Below are 27,685 nucleotides of genomic sequence, written 5' to 3' on the forward strand. Positions count from 1 at the left end.
ATGCACAGTGCTGCTTTGTATAGCTATTTAAAGAAAAAAAAAATACTACAAAGGACAAGTATCTTGGTACGAGTTTCAAAAAATATCTTATTAAATATAATTAAAAAAATTAAAACAGTAGGACACAGGATAATCATAGCTGTAGAGCACAATATCATATGGGCAGCATGATACATGCATTATTTCAAGGGCGGACACTGACAGCTTGGGGCTCATGTGCAAGATATATTAAAAAATATATATAAAATATAGTATATACACACACATACACACCACAGAGTTCCCAGGGGCTGACTCCAGACCTGCGTTTCGCGTAAGCTTTTTCAATGGGGAAACGTACGTCTGGGGTCGGCCTCTGGGAATTCTGTGGCCTGTGCATCGGCACTTTACAGCATGGGTGAGTGTGTACAACCCTTATAACTGGGGTACAGGCAGAACATTTACTTTACGCTCCTGCTTTACACATTATCAGTTTAGAATTAATGGTAGATCCTCTCAGCACAAGCACTTTGATTGTTGCAATATTACTACATTTGCACTAGGAGAGTACATGTTTACATGATCTTCCAATACGTTATACTTGTGTAATTTGTGGAATGCCTCTTACCCCAACCCCTTATTTCCAAGGCTTCTATTGTGGATCCTATCTTTTCCTTCCTCAATCATTTTTGGAGTATAAGATTATGCATGTTACTTATCCTTGTATTGATAACATTGTGCTTAATTTTTGACGTGAGCACTCCAATTATCTGTACTTATAGGACAGTATCATAGTAGTAGATATATATATATATATATATATTTTTTTTTTTTTTTTTTTTAAAGGTAAGACCAGAAATTTGGAGATTTTTTTTTTTACCCTGCAGGTAGTGGCCAGCACATCGGGACCCTGCAATTACATGGTTGAGCAATAATTTGTGCCATTTTGAACAACATTTTAATAGTTAAAAAGCAGCAATATGATCCGGCTGCCTCCACCCGACCTCTATGCAGCAGGCTCGACCCCTGAGTCAGCTCTATACACCTAGACATATTTGCATGTCACAAATAGTTAATGGGTTAAATCTGAATTTCTGCTGTAGATCCTCTTGTACAATACATACAATTTGTCATAGGTAAGTCTGTGGTGTATAAACATTAGGCCTCATTCAGGCAGGAGTATTGTACCCGGTTCTTACACGCCTGGTTTTATTCAGCTCCCTGTGCCCATATGAGCCAGAATGTTACAGTGCATAGGAAAAGGGCACGTAACCACAAGATGACAGTAAATGCCCAAATAGGAAAGTTCATGGTCAAGACCACCAAAAACTGACAGAAAAACTGATATCCAGAGCCTTCACATAATGCCACCATTTCACCGGAATGAACAGGATCTGCCCCGGGCACAGGATACACTCTTGATAAGCGGCCTGGGCAAAGTCAGGGAACTGGTCTGTGTCCGGGTTGTCTATGTCCACCTGAGATTGAGAAAAGGCCGTGATCAGAGCTGTAACGGAAAACTAGAACGTTATAGGTGGAGGCAAAGGAGGAAGTGGAGGACACCTACCTGGCTGGTGTTGTGGAGAAGAGAGCTATCAAATGGGTACAGGCGCTCCGTCTCACTCACCGGGTATAAGCGGAGATACTTCCTGCCTACGATCTGCAGCACAGAAAAAAAATATATCGCTACAAAAACATGGCAGCTTCCTCCCAATTGAAAAACTAGAATAAATAATAACAACAATAATAATAAAAAAAAAAAAAAAATTATATATATATATCCCGCGCCACTGATCGCCCGGCCGGCAGCGACCAACCAGCGATATCGGGGCGGGATTTAAACAAAGCTTCACTTTTTACTATTGCTGTTGCCTATGCAGCATCAATAGTAAAAAAAAGATATAATGTTAAAAATAATAACAAAAAAAAAGCAAATAAATAAATTGTGATGTTCTCACCTTCCAGCGTCCCCGGCAGCTTTTCCCGCTCCTCGCGATGTTCCGGTCCCAGTAATGCTTTGCGGTAATGACCCCAGATGACGTAGCGGTCTCGCGAGACCGCTACATCATCACGGGTTATTGCCGCAAAGCATCACTGGGAACGGACCTGGTGGGAGCATCACTAAAGGCCTGGGCTGGATCCGGGAGCCGCCGGAAGGTGAGTATATACGGTAACTATTTTTTTATTTTAAATATTTTTTCTTTAACGGGGATATGGTGCCCACACTGCTATATGCTACGCCACACTATTATATATTGTGTGGGTTGTGCTATATACTACGTGGCTGTGCTACATTCTACGTGGGCTGTGCTATATACTGCGTGGGCTGTGCTATATCTTACGTGGCTGTGCTATATCCTACATGGGCTGTGCTATATACTACGTGGCTGCGTTGTATACTATGTGGGCTGTGTTACATACTACGTGGCTGTTATATACTGCGTGGGCTGTGCTATATCCTACGTGGCTGTGCTATATCCTACATGGGTTGTGCTATTTGCTACGTGGCTTTGCTATATACAACATGGCCGTGCTATATTTCTCTGATGTATCTGTGCATCATGAATCGTGGTATGTGTTAAGGGGGGGGGGGGGGGAGGGGGGGCACTGAGACTCTTTTGCCCGGGGCCCTCAAAAACCTGGAGCCGGCCCTGGTACTGATTGGTCACGCCCAGCCGGCCGGATCCTGTGTATTCAGTGCATTATTCTTAAATCTTCATAAATAAACAACATACATATTCTAGAATACCCAATGCATAATCGGGCCACCGTCTAGTGTGTGATTATAAATATATATATATATATATATATATATATATATATATATATATATATATATATATATATATAATTTGTAAGTGATGGGGAGTTGAAAAGGCTTTATTAATGAAATATAAAGGGTATACAACTGAAATCACACTTTTTTTGTCTTCATAGGGGAGACCTGGGGGACCATGTGAGGATTCAGATTACCATAGGAAAGCATTATTCCATTGTGCTTGTGACTGGGTTCTGTGTCAGCCCATCAGCTCTCGGCCAAACATCTTAAATTGCCATAACCTCTTCTGATTATGGCATATAGTGGGGTTAAATGATCACTGATCAGCTTTATTGATCTCCGCTTGGCGTTTAAACGGTGCAGTCAGACGGCCACATTACTCACAATCCTCGGACTAGCCGTCTGCGTTCCTACCCCGACAGTATTTATTTATATGCTTTGGAGATTTAATTGGATGGGTACGGCCTTCTGACTGCGCCCTAAGAGCCGCTATATCAGAAGTCATAAACAGTTATATAAAATCATCAAGAGTTAAACCCCATAAAACACATTTAAAGGAATTGTCCACTATCATAGTCTCTAATGTGCATCGCAAAAAAAAAAAAAAAAATAACCTTAAATTTCCAACAGGACGGGCGCAGCTCCTCAGCTCTGAGCTTTGTAGCCCACAGCTAGTTCATGACATTGTTTATGTGACGTAAGTGCTGCAGCCATCAGTGGCCGCTGATGGGCTGCAGCTTAATCTCGGTTAGGTAGAACAGTGTAGACTGCAGCCCATCAGTGGCATAAATATGGTCAGAAGCAGAAGAGTGACGTCACTTTAGAAGGTAACTTTTTTTGTGTGTGTATAAAAATGGAAAAATGTTTGGAACCCACCTGTGCCAGGAAGTTTTGCTGAGGGTCCTGGTGAAGAGGAGACACTGTCCCTGCCGGCCCAAACCAAGCATTGATGGTGATCTCATCTTCATCTCCTTCCCCGAGGCAGCAATAATCCGGAATACTAATATCCTCCTTAAGTTCACGTATCTGTTCACAAGACACAAGAAAAAGCCATAACAATATGTTGCAACTTTCCGTCTGCAGTCTCCGAGCAGTGTCAATGGGGTTTGATCTCTCCATGGGAGATCTGGTCCTTCTGGATCCAATATCACAGACTGATCTTCTCATGTGTCTGGGCCAGATTTCATCTTTTAAGAGGTTTTCGCGAAAAGTTTATTCCCATCTTCACAGATCGTGCATAAAAACAAACAAGCACATTTACAATTTAGTAACATTTTCAGTCGTTCTTGAGATATTAATATTTTTCTTTATAGGTCGTTTCTAGGGAGACCGACCACCACTGATGTGGAGAAGCTTGCCAGGATTCGGAGGTAACAGCCCGTTCCCGCGATCCCAGCAACATTTAAAGCAGTGCTTAAAAGTTCTGCTAGCAGTGGTGGTCGGTCAGCAAGGCAACCCGCTGTAAACAAAAGAAAAAAAATTGTGATTATTTGCATCTCGGCTTTGGGAAATGGCCGCCACGATCTCTTCTGCGCACGCGCGGCATCCCGCGGCCATTTTCCTGAAGCCCCGTGCAGCAGAGCACTACATCTGCGCACGCGTGGCCCCAGGAAGATGGCCGCCCCCACCGATGAAAGGGATGACAGCGCAGATCGCGCGCTGTGTCTTCACGTGGGCGCAGGGAATCCGGACCTTGGACATGCGCACACCACTACGCCGCCAACGGAAAGCTGGGGAAGAAAAGAGCGCTGTGAACACGCCCACCCGACCTGACCAGCCTGATTGACAGGCGAAAACGGCGACTTTGGTAATGTATTTCTCAGCATACATGGGGAATCAGGGTACACTACATACACTATAGTAACGCACAGCACAGGCCCTATTTAACAGTATTTATATCTCAATCTCAAAAAACGGGGTGACAGGTTCCCTTTAAAAAAAAAAAAAAAAAAAAGACCCTTTATAGAAATACTAGATGGAGGCCCGATGCCTAATGTCACAATGGGGGCAGACTCTCTTCTGTGACCTGTGTGTATGTCCGTATTGTCTTTTGCTTCCTCCCCTGCCCAGGAGATGTGCTATGCTCCCTACACGGTCAGACACAGACAATTTTTAAAATGAATTTTCGTTCGTGGGAAAACCCCTTTAATGTGACCGGCTTCCTCTGCCTGTAGACCCGTAGCACATCTGCCGCCGGGATCAGCCGGATGATTCACTGCGCCTGAGTGGAATTCGTGCAGGCGCAGTAAATCAGACCACCGCCATCTTTGTGCAGACAGATAGTGGCGGTCACATTAACCCCTTAACGTTTTCGTTTTTCACTCCCCTTCTTCACAGAGCCATAACTTTTTTATTTTTCCGTCAATATGGCCATGTGGGGACTTTTTTTCGTGGGACGAGTTGTACTTTTGAACGATGCCATTGGTTTTACCACGTTGTGTACGCAAAAACGGGAAAAAAATTCCAAGTGCTGTGAAATTACAAAATAAGTGCAGTCCCACACTTGTTTTTTTGTTTGGCTTTTTTGCTAGATTCACTAAATGCTAAAACTGACCTGCTATTATGATTCTCCAGGTCATTGCGAGCTCACAGACACCAAACATGTCTAGGTTATTTTTTATTTAAGTGGTAAAAAAAAAAAATTCCAAAGTTTGCTTAAGAAAAAAAACAAAAATAAACTGTGCCATTTTCCGATACCCGTAGCATCTCCATTTTTCGAGACCTGGGGTTGCACGAGGGCTTATTTTTTGCGCGCCCAGCTGACAATTTTAATTATTCCATTTTGGTGTAGATACGTTCTTTTGATTGCTCGATATTGTATTTTAATGCAATGTCGCAGCAAATTAAAAAAAAAACGTAATTCTGGCGTTTTAATTTTTTTTTTCGTCGCTATGTTGTTATACGATCAAGTTAATCCTTTTATTTATTGAAAGATCGTGCGATTCTGAAAGCGGTGATACCAAATATGTGTATGTTTGGTTTTTTATTGTTTTATTTTGAATGGGGCGAAAGGGGGGCGATTTATTTTTTTGATATTTTTAAAACTATTTTTCATTAAGTTTTGGCATGCTTCAATAGTCTCTATGGGAGTCTAGAAGCTGGCACAACTTCATCGGCTCTGCTACATAGAGGCGATATTCAGATCGCCTTTATGTAGCTGAATTGCTGAGTTGCTATGAGCGCCGACCACAGGGTGGTGCTCACAGCAATCCGGCATCAACAACCATAGAGGTCTCAAGGTGACCTCTGGTTGTTATGCCGACGCACCGATGACCCCTGATCACGTGACGGGGGTTAGCATTGCGCATAGTTCCAGCCCGATGTCCGGAAGAGCGCGTTAAATGACGCGGTCAAAGTAACAGTTAGTAAGGCTGAAAAAAGACATTTGTCCATCCAGTTCAGCCTATATTCCATCATTATAAATCCCCAGATCTACGTCCTTCTACAGAACCTAATAATTGTATGATACAATATTGTTCTGCTCCAGGAAGACATCCAGGCCTCTCTTGAACCCCTCGACTGAGTTCGCCATCACCACCTCCTCAGGCAAGCAATTCCAGATTCTCACTGCCCTAACAGTAAAGAATCCTCTTCTATGTTGGTGGAAAAACCTTCTCTCCTCCAGACGCAAAGAATGCCCCCTTGTGCCCGTCACCTTCCTTGGTATAAACAGATCCTCAGCGAGATATTTGTATTGTCCCCTTATATACTTATACATGGTTATTAGATCGCCCCTCAGTCGTCTTTTTTCTAGACTAAATAATCCTAATTTTGCTAGTCTATCTGGGTATTGTAGTTCTCCCATCCCCTTTATTAATTTTGTTGCCCTCCTTTGTACTCTCTCTAGTTCCATTATATCCTTCCTGAGCACCGGTGCCCAAAACTGGACACAGTACTCCATGTGCGGTCTAACTAGGGATTTGTACAGAGGCAGTATAATGCTCTCATCATGTGTATCCAGACCTCTTTTAATGCACCCCATGATCCTGTTTGCCTTGGCAGCTGCTGCCTGGCACTGGCTGCTCCAGGTAAGTTTATCATTAACTAGGATCCCCAAGTCCTTCTCCCTGTCAGATTTACCCAGTGGTTTCCCATTCAGTGTGTAATGGTGATATTGATTCCTTCTTCCCATGTGTATAACCTTACATTTATCATTGTTAAACCTCATCTGCCACCTTTCAGCCCAAGTTTCCAACTTATCCAGATCCATCTGTAGCAGAATACTATCTTCTCTTGTATTAACTGCTTTACATAGTTTTTTATCATCTGCAAATATCGATATTTTACTGTGTAAACCTTCTACCAGATCATTAATGAATATGTTGAAGAGAACAGGTCCCAATACCGACCCCTGCGGTACCCCACTGGTCACAGCGACCCAGTTAGAGACTATACCATTTATAACCACCCTCTGCTTTCTATCACTAAGCCAGTTACTAACCCATTTACACACATTTTCCCCCAGACCAAGCATTCTCATTTTGTGTACCAACCTCTTGTGCGGCACGGTATCAAACGCTTTGGAAAAATCGAGATATACCACGTCCAATGACTCACCGTGGTCCAGCCTATAGCTTACCTCTTCATAAAAACTGATTAGATTGGTTTGACAGGAGCGATTTCTCATAAACCCATGCTGATATGGAGTTAAACAGTTATTCTCATTGAGATAATCCAGAATAACATCCCTCAGAAACCCTTCAAATATTTTACCAACAATAAAGGTTAGACTTACTGGCCTATAATTTCCAGGTTCACTTTTAGAGCCCTTTTTGAATATTGGCACCACATTTGCTATGCGCCAGTCCTGCGGAACAGACCCTGTCGCTATAGAGTCCCTAAAAATAAGAAATAATGGTTTATCTATTACATTACTTAGTTCTCTTAGTACTCGTGGGTGTATGCCATCCGGACCCGGAGATTTATCTATTTTAATCTTATTTAGCCGGTTTCGCACCTCTTCTTGGGCAAGATTGGTGACCCTTAATATAGGGTTTTCATTGTTTCTTGGGACTTCACCTAGCATTTCATTTTCCACCGTGAATACCGTGGAGAAGAAGGTGTTTAATATGTTAGCTTTTTCCTCGTCATCTACAACCATTCTTTCCTCACTATTTTTTAAGGGGCCTACATTTTCAGTTTTTATTCTTTTACTATTGATATAGTTGAAGAACAGTTTGGGATTAGTTTTACTCTCCTTAGCAATGTGCTTCTCGGTTTCCTTTTTGGCAGCTTTAATTAGTTTTTTAGATAAAGTATTTTTCTCCCTATAGTTTTTTAGAGCTTCAATGGTGCCATCCTGCTTTAGTAGTGCAAATGCTTTCTTTTTACTGTTAATTGCCTGTCTTACTTCTTTGTTTAGCCACATTGGGTTTTTCCTATTTCTAGTCCTTTTATTCCCACAAGGTATAAACCGCTTACACTGCCTATTTAGGATGTTCTTAAACCTTTCCCATTTATTATCTGTATTCTCATTTCTGAGGATATTGTCCCAGTCTACCAGATTAAGGGCATCTCTAAGCTGTTCAAACTTTGCCTTCCTAAAGTTCAATGTTTTTGTGACTCCCTGACAAGTCCCCCTAGTGAAAGACAGGTGAAACTGCACAATATTGTGGTCGCTATTTCCTAAATGCCCAACCACCTGCAGATTTGTTATTCTGTCAGGTCTATTAGATAGAATTAGGTCTAAAAGTGCTGCTCCTCTGGTTGGATTCTGCACCAATTGTGAAAGATAATTTTTCTTGGTTATTAGCAGAAACCTGTTGCCTTTATGGGTTTCACAGGTTTCTGTTTCCCAGTTAATATCCGGGTAGTTAAAGTCCCCCATAACCAGGACCTCATTATGGGTTGCAGCTTCATCTATCTGCTTTAGAAGTAGACTTTCCATGGTTTCTGTTATATTTGGGGGTTTGTAACAGACCCCAATGAGAATTTTGTTACCATTTTTCCCTCCATGAATTTCGACCCATATAGACTCGACATCCTCATTTCCTTCGCTAATATCCTCCCTTAAAGTGGACTTTAGACAAGACTTTACATAGAGACAAACCCCTCCTCCTCTCCGATTTTTACGATCCTTTCTAAACAGACTGTAACCCTGTAAGTTAACTGCCCAGTCATAGCTTTCATCTAACCATGTCTCGGTTATTCCCACTATGTCAAAGTTACCTGTAGATATTTCTGCTTCTAGTTCTTCCATTTTGTTTGTCAGGCTTCTGGCGTTTGCGAGCATGCAGTTTAGAGGATTTTGTTTTGTTCCAATCTCCTCGCTGTGGATTGTTTTAGAAATGTTCTTACCTCCCTTCTGAGTATGTTTTCCTGGGTCTTCTTTGTTCAAGTCTAATGTTTTTCTTCCCGTCCCCTCTTCTTCTAGTTTAACGCCCTCCTGATGAGTGTAGCGAGTCTTCTGGCGAATGTGTGTTTCCCAGGTTTGTTGAGGTGTAGTCCGTCTCTGGCAAGGAGTCCATCATACCAGTAATTCACACCGTGGTCCAGGAATCCAAATCCTTGTTGTCTGCACCATCGTCTTAGCCAGTTGTTTGCATCAAGGATCCTGTTCCATCTCCTGGTGCCATGCCCGTCTACTGGAAGGATAGAAGAAAAAACTACCTGTGCATCCAGTTCCTTTACTTTCTTCCCCAACTCTTCAAAGTCCTTGCAGATTGTCGGTAGGTCCTTCCTTGCTGTGTCATTGGTGCCAACATGTATCAGAAGAAATGGGTGGACGTCCTTGGAGCTGAAGAGCTTTGGTATCCTATCGGTCACATCCTTGATCATCGCACCTGGAAGGCAGCATACTTCTCTTGCAGTTATGTCCGGTCTGCAGATGGCTGCTTCTGTGCCTCTCAGTAGTGAGTCTCCCACCACCACCACTCTTCGTTGCTTCTTGGCTGTACTTTTTGCTGTCACTTGTTGCTGTGTGCCCTTTTCTTTTTTGCTTGCTGGTATTGCTTTATCCTTAGGTGTGCCATCTTCATCCTCTACAAAGATTTGATATCGGTTCTTCAGTTGTGTGGTTGGTGATTTCTCCATGGTCTTCTTGCTTCTTTTGGTCACATGCTTCCACTCATCTGCTTTTGGAGGTTCTCTGACACTTTTTTCACCTTCTGTGACCAGTAGAGATGTTTCTGTTCTGTCTAGGAAGTCTTCAGAGTCTGTCTGAGTTTGACAGCGGCATTTAACTAGCCCTACTTTAGTTGGGCCCTACTTTTTGGAGAATTTCAGTAAGGGTGCTGTCTGACAAAAGAAATTGCTCCTGGTGCGGACTCTCCACTTCTGCATTTGTTTCGCCATAGGCAGATCTCCCTCAAGCCCTCTGTCAGTGACATGTATGGAGGGGGCTGGCTGTCCGGCTCCATTCAATAGCTGAGTCAAAGCCACCCTCCTCTCTATCATGGCTGATGCAGACAAGGGAAAGGGAAGTCACAGCTAATAACGGAGGTCCACAACCAGCCGCCTTCATACAGGTCACACAGAGGGCGCTCTGTCAGTACAGAATTAATGTGGCGGTGAAGAGTCAACACCAAGAGAAAGGGGTCTGATATTGTTTATCAAATCTGTGCCGATCGTCCTTTATCAGTTCATTTTGTTATACATTGTTTTTTTCCAGTCAGAGAACCCAGTCAAGACTATAAAAGTCACAAAATTAAGAGACTTCAGTTGCCATACTCTGCCATTTACTTACCAACTATGTAGAGATCATTATGCAAGAGGATAAAAGTTGTCCAGTATTAGAAAAGTATGGTCATCTTCTGTATAAAAAAAAATCAAAACACAGCGCCACCTATGTCCTACAGGTTGTGTGTCGTTTTGCAGCTCTGCATCATTTATAGATTGGGCTGTAGATAGGTGGCGCTGGTTTGGTCAGAAGGATACATGTTTTTCTAATCCTTAACAACCAATTTAACTGTGAATCAGCGATTGTTCCCTGCCCAGCCGTCATGTGGTCCTGTCTTCCCGGGAATTGGACATCTTCCATATTAGGATATTAAATACAATTAAATACAATTACCTGTTCAAACAGTTGATGCTGAGCGAGGTATCCCCTGCGGGCCGGCTCCTGGGAGCAGACAGCAATGAGTCAGAGCAATTACAGCACAGAACGGTCACACATTTATTATTGCATTTGGTCCGGGGTTTGTCTTGGAGGTTTTTTTTAATAGAAATAAAGCTTAATAGGGATTGTCCATCACTACGAAAACCCCTTCTTTATCTAAATGTTTGGCCCCGATAAAATATAAAAGCTTATACTTGCCTCCTGTGCCAGCGCCGTTCCAGCTGTGTCGGCACTCGCGGTCCTGGAGCTCCCGTCCGGCTGTTGTGACACGTGGTGTCCGGCGAACAATCAGCGCTGGCGTCACTTTCTCCACCTTCCCGCAGATTGAACATGAAGTCAGAGATCAGCTGCAGCCCGTTCTTCCGCTTCATGCTCAATTCGATAGAAGGCGGGGACAGTGACGCCAGCGCTGATTGGCCGTCACACACCACGTGTCACAACAGCGGGACATTCGCTCCGGGAGCGCGAGTGCAGAAACCGCTGGAACGGCGCTGGCACAGGAGGCGAGTATAAGTGTTTTTATTTTCTCAGGGCCAAACATTTACATCAAGAAGGAGTTGTTCTAGTAATGGACAAACCAATTAAGGCTACATTCCCATGATGAGCTTTTTGGTGAGTTTTTTGATGTTGCATTATTCCTGCACCCATTAAGCAATATAGGTTAGTGGGAACGTAGTCTAACCCCTTCGTAACCAGGCAATATTTACGTATCTGGTATTTTTTCCTCCCCTTCTTTCAAGAGTTTATTTTTTCTGTCAACAAGGGACAGGTGGTTTTGCAGGAAGAGATATAGTTTTGTTCACTATACAATAAACAAGAAAAAAAACAAATCAAAGTGCAGCAAAACAGTGTAAAAAAAAATAACAAAAAAATGGGGAAAGAAAAAAAAAACAAAAAACAGGTTTTGCTGCGTTTTTAGTGCAAAAACCTAAGTAAGTTGCATCATATTTTTTTGGGATGCAGTAAACTTTTTCAGCATAGACAGGAGATGAAAAAAAAAAAAAGCAACTAAACCTGCTTTTTGTAAGCTGACTCTATACTGCCAAGAAAGCAGGTTTTGCCTGCAGGAAAAAATGCAACATGTGAACATAGCTAGAGATGGGAACAGCTGCAGCTGACTGCTATAGATGCAGGTTGTTCCTGCACATCTATACCTCTAGGACACTAGAAAAACTGCATTAACGAAAGGTTAAGACTAAACTCTTTTTCAGGAGCGGTAAATGGATAACGATGTCCTATCCTCAGGATAGACCAGCAATAGCAATAGCAAAGGCCAAGAAGAGTCAAGGTTTTAACCAGAGCTTTACCAGCAGCCCTACATGTCCTTCTGGTGATGGATCAGGGCCAGTAGCCCGTCAGTATATGATGGATCACACTTATACGCTCTGTTACCTACCTGATCCAGAATATAGTTATCGATGAATTCATTGACAGTCATCAGGCTCTGCGACCATTCTGCGTCAGTGTATCTGGATCCCAGCTCCACAGGAACAGTCCGACAACCAGCCACCTTCTGGATGTACTCTATGCTGTGTGGGCAAAAAAAAAAAACACAATAAAAGAGCCAGACTTCTACTGATGCAGCCTATCATTAGGTTTAACATGCTCTCATGTACAGCACCATGGAATCAATGGTGCTATATAAATAAATAATAATAATAATAATTGTATTCAGTATTTTTATGCAAATGCTGCCAGGAAGAAAAAAAGCCTGCGAGTCCTGCTTTCCTCGCCCACACAGAATGATTGACAGCTCTACCTGAACACAGTCAACCAGTGTGGGCAGGGAAAGCAGGACTCACAGGCCCATTTTGTTGTACCATTTTTTGTGACCCAAAAGTGTTTTTTTTTTTTTTAATATTTTATTTGCGTGGAGAGCAGTAATTATTTACCATATGAACCATTATCATTTAGGACATTTTGATAGCTTTTTAATACGTTTGTTTTTTTAACCCCTTCACGACATGCGCCATACTAGTACTGCGCATGTCATGTCTCCCCCTTTGATGTGGGCTCCGGCGCGGAGCCCACTTCAAAGCCGCGACATGTCAACTGTTTTGTACAGCTGACATGTGCGTGCAATAGTGGCGAGCGGAATCACGATCCACTCGCTGCTATTAACCAGTTAAATGCCGCTGTCAAACGCCGACAGGAGCATTTGACAAGCGCTTCTGCCCATCGGGCCAGAAATATGTGCACCGCTGACCCCCGTCACGTGATCGGTGGTCAGCGATGTGTCGGCATGACAACCAGAGGTCTCCTTGAGACCTCTATGGTTGTTGATGCCGGATGGCTGTGAGCGCCACCCTGTGGTCGGCGCTCATGGCAATGCAGTAATTCAGCTACATAGGAGCATCACTTCTATGTAGCCGAGCGAGTTGTGCCAGCTTCTAGCCTCCTATGGAGGCTATTGAAGCATGGCAAAAGTACAAAAGAAAATGTTTTAAAAAAAATATGAAAAAAAAAAAAATATATATATATATATATATATTTGTTAAGGTTTGAAAAATAGATTTTTATTTGAAATAATTTTCTCCTTCAAACTTTGCTTTGGTCACAGACCTTTGGCATTCTAGCAGTTACCGGTAATTTGCTGAGGTAATCTGGAGAAATTTCCCCCCATGCTTCCAGTAGCCCCTCCCACAAGTTGGTTTGGCTTGATGGGCACTTTGTGGTACCATACGGTCAAGCTGCTCCCACAACAGCTCAATGGAGCTGAGATCTGGTGACTGCGCTGGCCGCTCCATTACAGATAGATACCAGCTGCTGCTTCTTCCCTAAATAGTTCTTGCATAATTTGGAGGTGTGCTTTGGGTCATTGTCCTGTTGTAGGATGAAATTGGCTCCAATCAAGCGCTGTGCACAGGGTATGGCATGGTGTTGCAAAATGGAGTGATAGCCTTCCTTATTCAAAATCCCTTTTACCTTCTACAAATCTCCCACTTTATCAGCATCAAAGGAGCCCCAGACCATCGCATTACCTCCACCATGCTTGACAGATGGTGTCAGGCACTCTTCCAGCATCTTTTCAAGTTGTTCTGCATCTGAAACACTTTTTTCCAATCTTCCTCTGTCCAATGTCTGTATTCTTTTGCCCATATTAATCTTTTCCTGTTATTAGCCAGTCTCAGATATGGCTTTTTCTTTGCCACTCTGCCCTGAAGGCCAGCATCCCAGAGTCGCCTCTACACTGTAGACGTTGACACTGGCGTTTTGCATGTACTATTTAATGAAGCTGCCAGTTGAGGACCTGTGAGGCGTCGATTTCTCAAACTACAGACTCTAATGTACTTGTCATGTTGCTCAGTTGTGCAGCGGGGCCTCACACTTCTCTTTCTACTCTGGTTAGAGACTATTTGTGCTCTCCACTGAAGGGAGTAGTACACACCGTTGTAGGAAATCTACAGTTTCTTGGCAATTTCTCGTATGAAATAGCCATCAGTTCTAAGAAGAAGAATAGACTGTCGAGTTTCACATGAAAGTTTTTTTGTTTTTTGTGTTTTTTTGTTATGGCCATTTTGAGAGTTTAATGAAACCAACAAATGTAATGCTCCAGATTCTCAGCTAGCTCAAAGGAAGGTCAGGTTTATGGGTTCTCTAATCAGCCAAAGTGTTTTCAGCTGTGCTAACATACTTACACAAGGGTTTTCAAGGGTATTCTAACCATCCATTAGCCTTTTTACACAGTTAGCAAACACAAAATACCATAAGAACACTGGATTGATGGTTGTTGGAAATAGGCCTCTATACACCTATGAACATATTGCATTACAAACCAGACGTGTGCAGCTAGAATAGTCATTTACCACATTAACAATGTATAGAGTATAGTTCTGAATCATTTAATGTTAGCTTCATTGGAAAAAACTGCCTTTCTTCAAAAATAAGGAAAATTTCTAAGTGACCCCAAACTTTTGAACGGTAGTGATATATATATACCGTATATACTCGAGTATAAGCCGACCCTAGTATAAGCCGACCCCCCTAATTTTGCCACAAAAACTGGGAAAACCTATTGACTCGAGTATAAGCCTAGGGTGGAAATGCAGCATTTACCGGTGAATTTCAAAAATAAAAATAGATCATTATTTCCCCATAGCTGTGCCATATAGTGCTCTGCAGCGTTCATATCTCCCCCTTGGCTGTGCCAAATATAGTGCTCTGCAGCGATCATATCTCCCCCTTGGCTGTGCCAAATATAGTGCTCTGCAGCGTTCATATCTCCCCATAGTTGTGCCCCATACAGTGCTCTGCAGCGTTCATATCTCCCCCTTGGCTGTGCCACATATAGTGCTCTGCAGCGATCATATCTCCCCCTTGGCTGTGCCCCATACAGTGCTCTGCAGCGTTCATATCTCCCCCTTGGCTGTGCCACATATAGTGCTCTGCAGCGTTCATATCTCCCCCTTGGCTGTGCCATACAGTGCTCTGCAGCGTTCACATATCCCCATAGATGCTCCACATAAATCTGTGCCATGGCCGCTGCTGCTGCAATAAAAAAAAAAAAAAAAAGCCATACTCACCTCTCTTCATTGCAGCTCCCAGCGTCTCGTTCCGGCGTCCGGTCCCGGCGTCTTTCTGCACTGACTGTTCATGCAAAGGGCGCCGCGCACACTATATGCGTCATCGCGCCCTCTGACCTGAAAAGTCAGAGCGCAGAGACGCCGGGAAGACAGAGCGACGCCCGGCGGCTGGAACGCGGACAGGTGAATATTACTTACTCACCTAGTCCCGGCGATCCTGGCGCTCCCCTCCTGTCCCACGGTCTTCGGTGCTGCAGCCTCTTTCTCTATCAGCGGTCACCGTTACCGCTGATTAGAGAAATGAATACGTGGCTCCACCCCTATGGGAGGAGGAGCCGCCTATTCATTTTTCTAATGAGCGGTCCCACGTGACCGCTGAAGAGGGGAAGAAGCTGCAGCACAGAAGCCCGTGGGACGGCAGGGACAGCGCGAGGATCGCTGGGACTAGGTGAGTATGCCTCAGCGCCCTCACCTGCCAACCCCACCGCTACCGTGACTCGAGTATAGGCCGAGAGGGGCACTTTCAGCCCAAAAATTTGGGCTGAAAATCTCGGCTTATACTCGAGTATATACGGTATATATATATATAATTGTCTAAGGGTCACTTCCGTCTGTCTGTCTTTCTGTCACAGATATTCATTGGTCGCGGCCTCTGTCTGTCATGGAATCCAAGTAGCTGATTGGTCTCGCCAGCTGCCTGTCTTGGCTGCCTCGACCAATCAGTGATGGCCACAGTCCGATTAGTCCCTCCCTTACTCTCCTGCAGTCAGTGCCCGGCGCCCACTCCATACTCCCCGCAGTCACCGCTCACACAGGGTTAATGCCAGCGGTAACGGACCGCGTTATGCCGCAAGTAACGCACTCCATTACCGCCGCTATTAACCATGCGTGACAAAGTTTTTACTATTGATGCTTCCTATGCAGCGTCAACAGTAAAAGGATCAAATGTTAAAAATAATTAAAAAAATAAAAAATCATTATATACTCACCTTCCGCCGCCTTTCCCGCACCTCGCGACGCTCCGGTAACCGCTCCATGCAAGCGGCAGGTTCCGGTGGCAAGGATGATATGCGACAAGGACCTGCCATGACGTCACGGTCATGTGACCGCGACCTCATCACAGGTCCTGCGCGAGAAGGACCTGCTACGATGTCACGGTCATGTGACCATGACGTCATCACGGGTCCTGCACTACCAACCCTGGGACCGGAAGCCCTCATCACAGGTCCTGCGCGAGAAGGACCTGCTACGATGTCACGGTCATGTGACCGCGACGTCATCACGGGTCCTGCGCTACCAACCCTGGGACCGGAAGCTGGCGAGTGCACCGCACACAGGCGACATGACTACAAGGGCTCCCTCGGAAGGTGAGTATATGTTTATTTTTTAACCTGTGACATACGTGGCTGGGCAATACACTACGTGACTGGCCAATATACTACGTGGACATGCATATTCTAGAATACCCGATGCGGCAGAATAGGGCCACCATAAAAAAAAATATATATATATATATATATATATATATATATATATATATATATATATATATATATATATATATATATATATATATATATATATATATATATATATATATATATATATATATTTTTTTTTTTTTTTTTTTAAGGTTAATTATATTTTCATAGATCACTCTCGGTTCAGTGATACCCAATACATATAAATTTTTAAAAACATTTTTTATCTATCCCTTTATTTTTTAGTCCCTTTGAATATGAAATAATTTGATGGTTTGTACTATATACATTGCAGTACACAGGGAGACTACTGGTCTCGTATGAAGCACCGCTGCAGACAGGGCTTCCTAGGAGGCCGAATATGGCATTGACAAAGGCTTTCAGGGTTGCGGGTAAAGTGAATGGAGGGTATGAGAGTCTGAACTATCACTCCACTCACGCAGATAGAAACCATTTAAACGTGGCTTTCAGAAACTAAATGAGCATCTAAATGGTTAACAGCAGCATTTGGAGCAAGCTAGTCGACACCTGTCATGTACAGAGCAGTCTATGCTGCTGAGCCTGCTCCATTCACCCTGATGTACCATCTTACCTCCATTTCTTCATGCATGGCCAGTGATCGATGACTCCATCCAATATTACAGCTTTCTGGGGTATCAGGTAATTGTGCCTGAAGTGTTCTAGCGAGGGGCAGCGGACTGTAGGAATTGTAGTATCGGCACACAGGACCGGGGTGAGCGGACGGGGTATTTTCTGCACAGAGAAACAACCATAAAGTTATTATGCCACGATTTCTATAGAACACACAATGGGCCTCAGTTATTGCCCATAGCAAATAGAGCTCAGCTTTAATTTTTTTATTTTTTTAAAAGGTTTAGAAAAATCAAACCTGATCTGTGATTGGCTGGTAGGAGCAACAAACACGGTTGTAATTAAAGTACAAAATCTCACAAAGATGTCTGATCTCTAAGAGAAACTACCTCTGGGATTTGGCCATTTGGTTCCGCATCCACCGGATTCTCTTGAGTATCTCTCAGACGCTTTTGTCTTCTGTGGGTCAGGACTGAAAGAGAGGAAAGAAATATCAGCAATGGACAAATCACACTAGGTGGCATAGTGCCGTCTATACAAAATGTTCAGCTGCTTGGGCAAATTAGATTTTTTGGGCATACAATTATCAGATGAGGTTTAATGTGGAGTCATGTAAAGTTATGCACCTTGGCACTAATAATATGTTTATCACATGATCTGGGGGGGAAAGGGAGTGAAATCAGGGGATCCACTGGTAGAGAAGGATCTGGGTGTAGGGGGGAGTGAAACTAGGAGAGTCACTGGTAGAGAAGGATCTGTGTGTAGGGGGAGTGAAACTAGGAGAGTCACTGGTAGAGAAGGATCTGGGTGTAGGGGGGAGTGAAACTAGGAGAGTCACTGGTAGAGAAGGATCTGGGTGTAGGGGGGAGTGAAACTAGGAGAGTCACTGGTAGAGAAGGATCTGTGTGTAGGGGGAGTGAAACTAGGAGAGTCACTGGTAGAGAAGGATCTGGGTGTAGGGGGGAGTGAAACTAGGAGAGTCACTGGTAGAGAAGGATCTGGGTGTAGGGGGGAGTGAAACTAGGAGAGTCACTGGTAGAGAAGGATCTGGGTGTAGGGGGGAGTGAAACTAGGAGAGTCACTGGTAGAGAAGGATCTGGGTGTAGGGGGGAGTGAAACTAGGAGAGTCACTGGTAGAGAAGGATCTGTGTGTATTTGTGGATCACAGGCTATATAACTTGCAATGTCAGTCAGAAGCATATTCTCATGTATTAAAAAGGGGTATGGACTCGCGGGACAGGATATTACAACTTTACTAGGTGTTAGACTGTGATCGCATGCTTTTGCTGCACTTTTTCTGCAGGCAAAACATGATCTCTTGGCAGTGAAGAAGCTGCTTACAGAAGGCAGGTTTTGGTGCATTTTTGGTGCATTCTTGCTGCATATTACAGTTGTCATTTGTCTACAGTACATGTTTAATAAAGTTTGTTTTTGGTAAATAAAACTCATGGTTGTGACTTTTTTGCACTCCCGCGTTGTTTTCTATGGTGAACGAATGGAGATGCTACAGATTAAAAAAACAAAGCCACAGCAATTTCCAATGCAGTCAGGACAAAAAAAGGCAAGTATGCCCATGAGATTTCTGAAATCTCATAGCTTTTGCTAGTACTCTAAAGAGAAGATTTTAATTTCCATTAAAAAAATGCAGCAAAAAAAAAAAATGTAAAAAAGCAATGTGTGAACATAGGCTTAAAGCGAACCTGGCAGCAGGATTTAACTAAGTAAACTACAGGCACTGTCAGGTTGGCGATGTTACACTGATAATCGAAGGTCCCGTCACTGAAACCCTTTTCTCTTTGGAGAACACAAGTCCCAGAGCCGGTGCTCTTACCATATGGATCAGTGGGAGGGCAAACCCTTTACATAGTAGTCCATAGGCAGGACCACAGCTACGTCGGAGTTTCTACAACTTGAGTTATCTTCCTGCTCTAAGCCAGAGAAACGAAGGAAAGACCTGTCCACAGGCTGCCCCGAAGCACAAATATGTTCCTCATCATAGAGAGACTGTGCTTTGCGGCGGCCTGTGGACAGGTCTTTCCTTGGTTTCTCTGGCTTGGAGAAGGAAGATAACTCGAGTTGTAAAGGCTCCGACGTAGCTGTGGTCCTCCCTATGGACTACTATGTAATGGGTTTGCCCTCCCCACTGACCCATATGGTAAGAGCGCCGGCTCTGGGACTTGTGTTCTCCAAAGAGAAAAGGGTTTCAGAGACGGGACCTTTGATTATTAGGAATACTTCTTTACAAAGGCTTTCCCATCTGAGCAGGTGACGGCATGCCGCTAGGTGCTTCCCACTGACTCCGCAGATCAATTACCTGTTGTAGACTTTGGGGTCCGCACAGAGTCCTTGGTGAGCGGATCCCCCAATATTTGGATTATTTTACTTATCACATTGTCCATGATCTCAGCTCCCAGGAGCAAAGACATGTCACACACACGCAGAACCTTGTCCTTATCCAATACCAGCTCCCCACAATCCCCGACCACCTTAAACAGGCAGCCATAAGAATAGGCAATCCTCCAGTCCCGGGACACGTCCCTCCAGTTACGGCCATTCAGCTTCTCCCAGCTATAGTCCATAATCATCTCCCCCAGGTGCCCACATCGGCCCAGATCACACGTATAGACACAGACTGCCGCCTCCTTCACACACACGACAATGGCCCCGTCCACCTCCGGGCCCAGCTGATGCGGAAACTCCTCGAGGCTAGGAGGCAACAGGGACCGGATCTGGAGCCACACTGAGCTCTGCATTTGCTCCTCCGGGTTTATTCTTCAATCCTGAGCAATCTTCATGATCTCATACCGGTTCCACCAGTTACATACTGGGTCCTGCTACATATACCTGTGAATAGAAAAAACAATATTCACCTATACAACATGTATGTCTCGTTACATCAACGCTTCCCTTTGTAAGAAATCACACAGTGGCGTCATAAAACGAATTGGGGGGTGGGGGATGTATGGAGCGGGCTCAGGAGCTGAACCCGCTCCATACATTGTAGGCGCTCCTGGTACAGCAGCGACTGGAGCTGGTTCCGATCACTGCTCTTAAAAAGTAGTACAAGTGAGTAAATGATTGCAAGTATCTAAGAATTGAAGCAAAAAGTAATAAAGTTTGGAAAAAAAAAAAAAAAAAAGCACCTCACTCTTCCCCCAGTGACAATAAAAATAAATAAAAACATGTTTGACATCGCCAAGTTAAGAAAAGTCAGCGCTATCAAAATATAAAAATAATTAACCCAATCAGGAAACAGGGAAAAAAATTCAAGAATGCCGTAACAGGCGATCAAAGTGAAATCTATGCCAAATTGGTACTAATTAAAAACGTGTCACCACGCAAAAAAATAAGTCATCAGATGAAAAATAAAAAAAAAAAATGTTACAGGTATCGGAAAATGGTGACAATTCCATATCTTTATTTATTTTATTTTTTTTTGCAAACTTCAGCTTTTTTTTTTTTTTCACCACTAAAATAAGAATTTAAAAAAATCATATTTGGTATCTCCGTTATAATATTGATCAGGAGAATCACACTGCACTTTTTTTTTTTTTTTTTTTACCACAAAATGTACACCATAAAAACAACTCCCAAAAACAATGTCAGAATGTTTTATATTTTTTTTTCTTTACCATTTCACCGCACTTTTTTACTTTTTGTCCCCCCTCATTTTCGAGTACACTACAAGGTAAAATGGATGGTGGCATTCAAAAGTACAACTCCTCCTGCAAAAAAAATAAAAACACAATTCTTAGGCTCCTTTCACACTAGAGTCGGAATCTGCCCGTCGCAATGTGTCGGGCAGAGATTCCGACGCTGGCGTTTGATGCACTGCACAACGGGTGCAGCGGATGCATTTTTCCAGCGCACCCACTGCCCCATTGTGAGGTGCGGGGAGGTGGGGGCGGAGTTCCGGCCACGCATGCGCGGTCGGAAAAAGCGGTCCGTCAGGAGCAAAAAAAATGTTACATTTAACGTTTTTTGCCCCCGGCGGTCCGCCACAACACGGCGCATCCATCACACGACGGTTGCGACATGTGGCAATGCGTCGCTAATGTTAATCTATGGGGCAAAAACGACGCATTGCGACGGATTGCAAAAAACGCCAGTGTGAAAGTAGCCTTACATGTCTGTGTGGCCAGAAAAATAAGAGTTATGGCTCTGAGCGGAAAAACGGAAAAAACTAAAATGGGCCCCAGAGTTGCAAAGTATGAAACGCGCCCTCTCCTCCCATATATAATATGGATGTGCCTGAATAGCAGCTGCCGGCCCCACAGGAACACTACAACTCTCAGCATGCCAGGGCAGCCTGCAGCTAGAAGGGCATTCTGGGAATTGTAGTTCTTCTAACCCTGTGAAGCACAGAAAAGCGCGCTCAGCAGTAATAGTTCTCTAGCATAAATCCAGGCAGGAATGTCTGCTGCGTGCTGACGTCACGCCACACTGTAAAAGTCAGGAAAGATCACTCTGCTCATACCCGCCATCATTATCTGCGCTCCCCCTGGCTGCAGTGTGCAACTACATCTCCCAGCATGCACCTGGCGGGGAGGAACCAGTGTATACAGAGCCATTACCTGCTGCTATAGACAGAACGGTGGTGAGAGCGCTCCGTGCGCGGTAACGCTGCGGCCACACACTGCAGTGCCAGTACCCGCCGCCATTTCCCAGCAGGTAGCGCGTACAGTGACGTCATAACTAGCCACTTCTGCTATTGGTCAGGCGGAGGCGGCATCTCATTGGATACGGCGAGTCAGCTGACATGATGAGCAGTTCCGTGCGGCGGCGGCCAGGCAGCGCTGTTCATTCCTGACAGTGAGGAGGGCGGTTCTGTCACGTTACTGTTCATAGAGCGAAATAACAGGAGAAAGCAAAAATAGTCCATTAGAAAGGCAAAAAAGCCCCAACATTCCAATACAACAGCTTTTTCTAACCTTTTATGTCCCTTCCGTTTTTTTCTTAGCTTTTTTTCATATTTTTATGCCTAATAAAACGATTTTTTTGTCTTTGGCACCATCTTCTGAGACCAATAAAGTTTTATTTTGATTTTTTTTTTTTTTTTTTTTTTTGCGGTGTGAGGGCTTGTTTATTGGTACCATTTTGGGGACAGATACGACTTCTGGGTAGTTATTTTTATTGCGTTTTTGGGGAGATGCAGCAAGTGAAAATTCCCATTTTTTATTTTTTTTTTTTTTGCAGTTTTTATTTTTTTGCTTTCCAGCAATTAATGGGAATCAGTCATGTGTCACTTACTATTCTGCATTTTGCTCTTTCAATACAATCAGTGTTTTATCAGCAGGAAATTATCGCTAGAGGACTTAGGTGTCTCCTGCCTCCTAGTCCAACCCCGCCCCTAGTACTGATTAGCAGTTTTCTGCCTATACACAGTGTAAGCAGAAAGCTGTCAATCAGTGGTGTGGGCGGGGTTATACAGGACTCAGCATTCAGAGCGCCGCTAGATCTGCAGCAGAGAAAACTGTGATACTATCAAAATGGCAGCAAGCAGCCCAGCAAGTGATACATCACTGGAATCAGGGTCTCTGCCCCTTCATTATGCTGCTCTCAGATCATATAGAAAAATTATTGTGATATATTCCCTTTAACATGGGGGTTAATTTTACATTTTGGTAGATCATTCCTATGTGGACCTGGAAATACCAAATATGTTTTGTTTGTTTGTTTTTTTTCTTTTATTTGTTTGTATTTGGAAACGTGGGTGAAGGAAAATATTTTTGTTTTAATCATATAATAGTTTTTTTTTAAATAAATCTCCTTACTTTAATCCCCATAGGATTTGATCCTGCAAAAGTTTGATTGCTTGTGCTATGTACTATTGCAGTATGCAGTGAGAATCACGGTCACCAGTAGCTGGGCTTCACGGGAGTACAAAGATGGCGGTGACAAGAGCTGTCAGCAGGCCTCCAGTCATCATGGCAGCTCCTATTGTGGGAGGGCCAATACTGTAAGTGTCCTAATAGGCGCACCTCCAGGATTGTGACACTGGGAGACATTTTTCACAAGTAAAGGAGGAGAACGTGTAACACTTATAAATGGGCAAGTGCCACAAAATCAGGTCCAGCACACATTTGTTAACCCCTTTCCGACCTTAGACATATAGGTACGTCCAGTGTCGCCTCCCTCCATTTTGATGCAGACTCCGATACTGAGCCCGCAAATTTTTCAGCACGTCAGCTGATTTGATAAATTGACTTAGGATTAAAGATGATCAAATCTTTTGAAATTCAAATAATACAATAGCCAGGTTTGACAAATCTTTCCCAAAAATCGTATTTGCAGAGAATTAATTCAATTGCAATACTGCAAAGCCTCTTATGGCATTTAAAGACGCGTGTAACCCGCTGAGGTCCAGTGGTGCAACTCGAAGCTTGTGGGCCCCAATGTAAAATCCTCAAATATCCCTGGTCTTTAATAGAAGTAGTCTTTTCCTTTAGGGCAAAGAGACCTTTGGGGGTCTCTGCTGAGGTCTCCTTGGACTGTATCCAACCCTTTCAAAACATTTTAACACAAACACAGCATTAGTAATGTCAAACTGACCTCACTATAAAAAAGGGTGCTAGCTCAGTAGTAACCAACAAGTTATTTAATAACACAGAGAGTCTGACCAACTTTTCAGGGTTTTTAAATAAAAAATGATCCCTCTTAGGCCGGCTTCACACTTGCGAGTTTTACGGACGTAAGAGCGCAGAAACTACGTCCGTAAAACTCACAAAACAAACGGCACAATTATTCTCTATGCCCCTGCTCCTATCTGCCGTATTTTACTGATCAGTATTATACGGCTTTCTACGGCCGTAGAAAATCGCAGCATGCTGCGTTTGTCACCGTATTGCGCAAATAAAACGTCAATGAAAGTCTATGGAAGCGTGAAAAATACGGATTACACACGGACCATCAGTGTGACTTGCGAGAAATACGCAGCGGTGTTACAGAGAAAAGCCGGCAATTCAGTGCGGTGTACAGTAAAATCACACTGACAGCTTACAATAGAATAGAATAAATGTGTACACATAGAATAGGTATATATATATATATATATATATATATATATATATATGTCATTGAGACACATATATGTATATATATTATTACTTCATACAGCCGCGATATAGCAGAAAGCTGGTAATGCAATTACCGGCTTTTGCTTTCTCCTTCCTAAACCCGACATGATATGAGACCTGGTTTACATACAGTAAACCATCTCATATCACCATTTTTTTTTGCATATTCCACACTACTAATGTTAGTAGTGTGTCTATGCAAAATTTGGCCGTTCTAGCTAGTAAAATAAGGGGTTAAATGGCGGAAAAAATTGGCGTGGGCTCCCGCACAATTTTCTCCGCCAGAGTAGTAAAGCCAGTGACTGAGGGCAGATATTAATAGCCTGGAGAGGGTCCACGGTTATTGCCCCCCCCCCCCCCCCCTGGCTAAAAACATCTGCCCCCAGCCACCCCAGAAAAGGCACATCTGGAAGATGCGCCTATTCTGGCACTTGGCCACTCTCTTCCCATTCCCGTGTAGCGGTGGGATATGGGGTAATGAAGGGTTAATGCCACCTTGCTATTGTAAGGTGACATTACCAGTACGGATGCCATACGGATTACATACGGAGGATGCCATGCGCAAAAACCGCTGAAACACCCTGCCTACGGAGGAGCTACGGATCACTATTTTCGGGACTTTTCAGCGTATTACGGCCGTAATATACGGACTGTATTTTCATACGCTGAGTGTGAGGCCGGCCTTAGTCATTTGTGATCAGAGAGATCCTTCTGTGCCGAACACTGACTCAAACTGATGGTGTCTCTGTCAGAGGTAACATTCTACTGCAGTGACTGAGACTATATGTAACTATCGTATATACTCGAGTACAAGCTGAGATTTCCAGCCCATTTTTTAGGCTGAAAGTGCCCATCTCGGCTTATATCCGAGTCATTGTCCCTGGGGGTCGGCGGGGGAGGGGGAGCGGCAGCTGTCCATCATACTCACCTGCCCCCGTCGCGTCTCTGAATGTCCCTGATTCTCCGGCGCCCGCAGCTTTTCCTGTGTTCAGTGGTCACGTGGTACCGCTCATTAAAGTAATGAATATGGCCGTGACTCCACTCCCATAGGGGTGGAGCCGCATATTAATTACTTTAATGAGCGGTACCAGTGACCGCTGAACACAGGAACAAGCTGCCGGCATCAGAGACCATCGCATCAGAGAAACAGGGACCACGCCGGAAGGATGAGTATAACGGTGGAGGTGGACCATGCGATATTCACCTGTCCCCGTTCCACCGCTGTGCGCCGCTCTGTCTTCCTCATCCTCTGGCTGTGACTGTTCAGGTCAGAGGACTCGATGATGTGTTTAGTGTGCGCGCCGCCCTCTGCCTGAACAGTTACTGCAGAGAGACGGAAGACAGAGCGGCGCGCAGTGCTGGAATGGGGACAGGTGAATATCGCAAGTGCCAGGTGTCCCCGCCTGCTCAGGACAAGGGGTGAGTATGTCATTTATTTATTTTTTTTTTCAAATTGCAGCAGCAGGATATGGGAAAAATATTTCTCTGGAGCATCTTATAGGGCCATAATCTTCATGCAGCATTATATGGGGCAAATGTTTCTATTGAGCATCATATGGGGCCATAACCTTTATACAGCATTATATGGGGCAAATGTCTCTATGGAGCATCTTATGGGGCCATAATCAACCTTTAGGCTATGCGCACACATTGCAGATTATTCGCAGATTTTTTGCATTTTATGTGTGAAAGTAGCCTTATACTCGAGTATATATGGTATATACAGTGGGGCAAAAAAGTATTTAGTCAGTCAGCAATAGTGCAAGTTCCACCACTTAAAAAGATGAGAGGCGTCTGTAATTTACATCATAGGTAGACCTCAACTATGGGAGACAAACTGAGAAAAAAAAATCCAGAAAATCACATTGTCTGTTTTTTTAACAATTTATTTGCATATTATGGTGGAAAATAAGTATTTGGTCAGAAACAAACAATCAAGATTTCTGGCTCTCACAGACCTGTAACTTCTTCTTTAAGAGTCTCCTCTTTCCTCCACTCATTACCTGTAGTAATGGCACCTGTTTAAACTTGTTATCAGCAAAAAAAGACACCTGTGCACACCCTCAAACAGTCTGACTCCAAACTCCACTATGGTGAAGACCAAAGAGCTGTCAAAGGACACCAGAAACAAAATTGTAGCCCTGCACCAGGCTGGGACGACTGAATCTGCAATAGCCAACCAGCTTGGAGTGAAGAAATCAACAGTGGGAGCAATAATTAGAAAATGGAAGACATACAAGACCACTGACAATCTCCCTCGATCTGGGGCTCCACGCAAAATCCCACCCCGTGGGGTCAGAATGATCACAAGAACGGTGAGCAAAAATCCCAGAACCACGCGGGGGGACCTAGTGAATGAACTGCAGAGAGCTGGGACCAATGTAACAAGGCCTACCATAAGCAATACACTACGCCACCATGGACTCAGATCCTGCAGTGCCAGACGTGTCCCACTGCTTAAGCCAGTACATGTCTGGGCCCGTCTGAAGTTTGCTAGAGAGCATTTGGATGATCCAGAGGAGTTTTGGGAGAATGTCCTATGGTCTGATGAAACCAAACTGGAACTGTTTGGTAGAAACACAACTTGTCGTGTTTGGAGGAAAAAGAATACTGAGTTGCATCCATCAAACACCATACCTACTGTAAAGCATGGTGGTGGAAACATCATGCTTTGGGGCTGTTTCTCTGCAAAGGGGCCAGGACGACTGATCCGGGTACATGAAAGAATGAATGGGGCCATGTATCGTGAGATTTTGAGTGCAAACCTCCTTCCATCAGCAAGGGCATTGAAGATGAAACGTGGCTGGGTCTTTCAACATGACAATGATCCAAAGCACACCGCCAGGGCAACGAAGGAGTGGCTTCGTAAGAAGCATTTCAAGGTCCTAGAGTGGCATAGCCAGTCTCCAGATCTCAACCCTATAGAAAACCTTTGGAGGGAGTTGAAAGTCCGTGTTGCCAAGCGAAAAGCCAAAAACATCACTGCTCTAGAGGAGATCTGCATGGAGGAATGGGCCAACATACCAACAACAGTGTGTGGCAACCTTGTGAAGACTTACAGAAAACGTTTGACCTCTGTCATTGCCAACAAAGGATATATTACAAATAGTGTTGAGCGATACCGTCCGATACTTGAAAGTATCGGTATCGGATAGTATCGGCCGATACCCGAAAAATATCGGATATCGCCGATACCGATA

At 43.9% G+C, this 27,685-nt stretch overlaps 1 protein-coding gene across 2 annotated transcripts; it reads right to left on the reverse strand.

The window, feature by feature from the left end:
* Nucleotides 1-1,171: 1,171 nt before the first annotated feature.
* LOC138645226 (lysine-specific demethylase 8-like) lies at nt 1,172-22,097 on the reverse strand. 2 transcript variants are annotated; one of them, XM_069734344.1, is made up of 10 exons: nt 21,984-22,097; nt 21,042-21,134; nt 19,724-20,253; nt 17,799-17,881; nt 17,411-17,571; nt 12,211-12,343; nt 10,770-10,817; nt 3,635-3,784; nt 1,547-1,639; nt 1,172-1,457 (listed from the first exon to the last, which is right to left on the reverse strand). In XM_069734344.1, exons 3-10 carry the CDS (start codon nt 20,160-20,162, stop codon nt 1,293-1,295), a joined length of 1,272 nt encoding a protein of 423 aa, XP_069590445.1. In that variant the 5' UTR covers nt 20,163-20,253; nt 21,042-21,134; nt 21,984-22,097; the 3' UTR covers nt 1,172-1,292. The 2 variants fall into 2 exon arrangements, with proteins under 2 accessions (XP_069590445.1, XP_069590444.1); XM_069734343.1 differs by lacking the exon at nt 21,042-21,134.
* Nucleotides 22,098-27,685: the final 5,588 nt, after the last annotated feature.

The sequence above is a fragment of the Ranitomeya imitator genome, chromosome 7, assembly GCF_032444005.1.
Source record: "Ranitomeya imitator isolate aRanImi1 chromosome 7, aRanImi1.pri, whole genome shotgun sequence".
NCBI lineage: Eukaryota > Metazoa > Chordata > Amphibia > Anura > Dendrobatidae > Ranitomeya > Ranitomeya imitator.

Excerpts from the sequence above, each read along its gene's own strand:
- LOC138645226 (XM_069734343.1), bottom strand. The coding sequence starts at position 20,162 with ATGCAGAGCTCAGTGTGGCTCCAGATCCGGTCCCTGTTGCCTCCTAGC. Across the intron at positions 12,344-17,410 it reads CCATGCATGAAGAAATGGAG|CATAGAGTACATCCAGAAGG; the intron begins GTAAGATGGTAC and ends TTGCCCACACAG. Across the intron at positions 10,818-12,210 it reads ATAACTATATTCTGGATCAG|GAGCCGGCCCGCAGGGGATA; the intron begins GTAGGTAACAGA and ends GTCTGCTCCCAG.